General features: G+C 31.7%; 1 protein-coding gene across 1 annotated transcript in view; it reads left to right on the top strand.

Moving 5' to 3' along the window:
- LOC106102941 (melanotransferrin) overlaps nt 1-1,623 on the top strand; it is a 14,458-nt gene that overhangs the window by 1,850 nt on the left and 10,985 nt on the right. Inside the window, exons 5-6 of the mRNA XM_013282562.1 lie at nt 377-510; nt 1,107-1,273. Coding sequence (XP_013138016.1) covers nt 377-510; nt 1,107-1,273 — 301 coding nt within the window. The remainder of the gene's footprint in view (nt 1-376; nt 511-1,106; nt 1,274-1,623) is intronic.

The following is a 1,623-nucleotide window of genomic DNA, read 5'->3' as shown; positions in this document are numbered from 1 at the left end:
AAAAATTGTGTGTACATTCCATAAAACTTTCAATGGTAAATATAAAAATTCAAATGATATAAGGACACAAAGGCCCTTGCTCTTGGCTGAGAATTTAAGTTATCGTAGAAACCTTGATTCTTTGTTGCTATTGACTTGGAATTTATAAACCTTTTTTGTAAACATGTTTCCATTTTATTCATCCACTAGCTGTTGCTCTCAAAGTTGCCTGCATGAAGTTAAAAAATGAAATAGCTTTTTATTGGTGAAAGTAATTTTGAAATCGGCCCAGTAGTTTTTGAGTTATTTCAATATATACATAAATACAAATATTTCCTCTATATATTATATTAGTATTAATAATAATTTAGATCATATGTAATTTATTTATTTCCAGCTGATGCAAGAAGGTGGTTTGAAGATAACAGACTGTAACAATCACATCAAATCGGCGGTAGATTATTTTGGAGACTCGTGTGCACCGAATTCATTGAAGGATATATACAATCCTATTGGAGATAATCCTGACAAGTAAGTTATTTTAATTTTCATCTTATTTTATAAGTTTAGTTTAACATCAGAATTTTATTTCAAACATTACTGTTTTATTTTCATACTAATTATTAAAACTATTGAAATAATTACAATGCAAATATTATAAATGAGATAATGTAGATGGATGGCTACTTACTTTTTTTTAATTACACGCGAACGGAGTCACGGACGATATCTAGTAATAAAATATAAGTGAATTTGACGGTGGTGGAGATACATAGGAAGGGAGATTTTCCTCTTTATGTGCTACCTCCTCCGTCTATTAAGGATAGGCAATGTGATTGCAGATGGCTATTGCAGTGGTTGATTCGCTTTTTTGGCGAATTCCGGACCCGCTCGCAATTTGCTATTTTATCTATACTGATATTATAAAGAGGAAAGATTTCGATTTTTGACTCAAAAACTACTAGGCCAATTTAAAGAATTTTTTCACTATAAAAAAGCTATATTATCGCTGAGTAAGATATATAATATTAAAAAAATAATAGGAAGTAGGCAAACTACTAGTAGAATATATAGTGTTGCGGGGCGGAGAGAATATTCTTTTTTTTTATGTATGAAATATTTTTTAGGTTATGTAAGCTGTGCACCGGCGGTGCAGGTATCCGCTGCACGTTGGCGGACCCTTACGCCGGGTACGAGGGGGCTCTCAAATGCCTGGTCTCCAACAACACCGGGGACATCGCTTTCGTAAGGGATACAACTATACAACACGCCTTATTATCACATAAGATATTAGGTAAGTTTACAACTAGCTGTTGTTGTTTATACGGTTTTTTATCCCTTTCCTGCACGATTTTCCAATTTATTTACTCCCTAAGTTTATGAACGTGAAAATGTATAGCCTAAAGCGTATACTATGTGTGGGGTTTTTTTATTAGTAAAAGAATTATTCAAACATGTACTGTGTTTGCCTACATCCTATATAATTAAGTAATGTGTGTTTATGCTTTATTATTTTAGTATAGATTAATAAGATAACAGATAAAAAAGGATCCTATTACTTACATTTTGTAAAACTTTTATTTTAAAAGTCAACATTTAAATGCTAAAATGACAAGGAAGGCTTACTTTGGCTAATAATAATCG

The sequence above is a fragment of the Papilio polytes genome, unplaced genomic scaffold (assembly GCF_000836215.1).
Source record: "Papilio polytes unplaced genomic scaffold, Ppol_1.0 DF823890.1, whole genome shotgun sequence".
NCBI lineage: Eukaryota > Metazoa > Arthropoda > Insecta > Lepidoptera > Papilionidae > Papilio > Papilio polytes.
The sequence above is the reverse complement of the archived record's forward strand: the minus strand, read 5'-3'. Positions and strand labels throughout refer to the sequence as shown.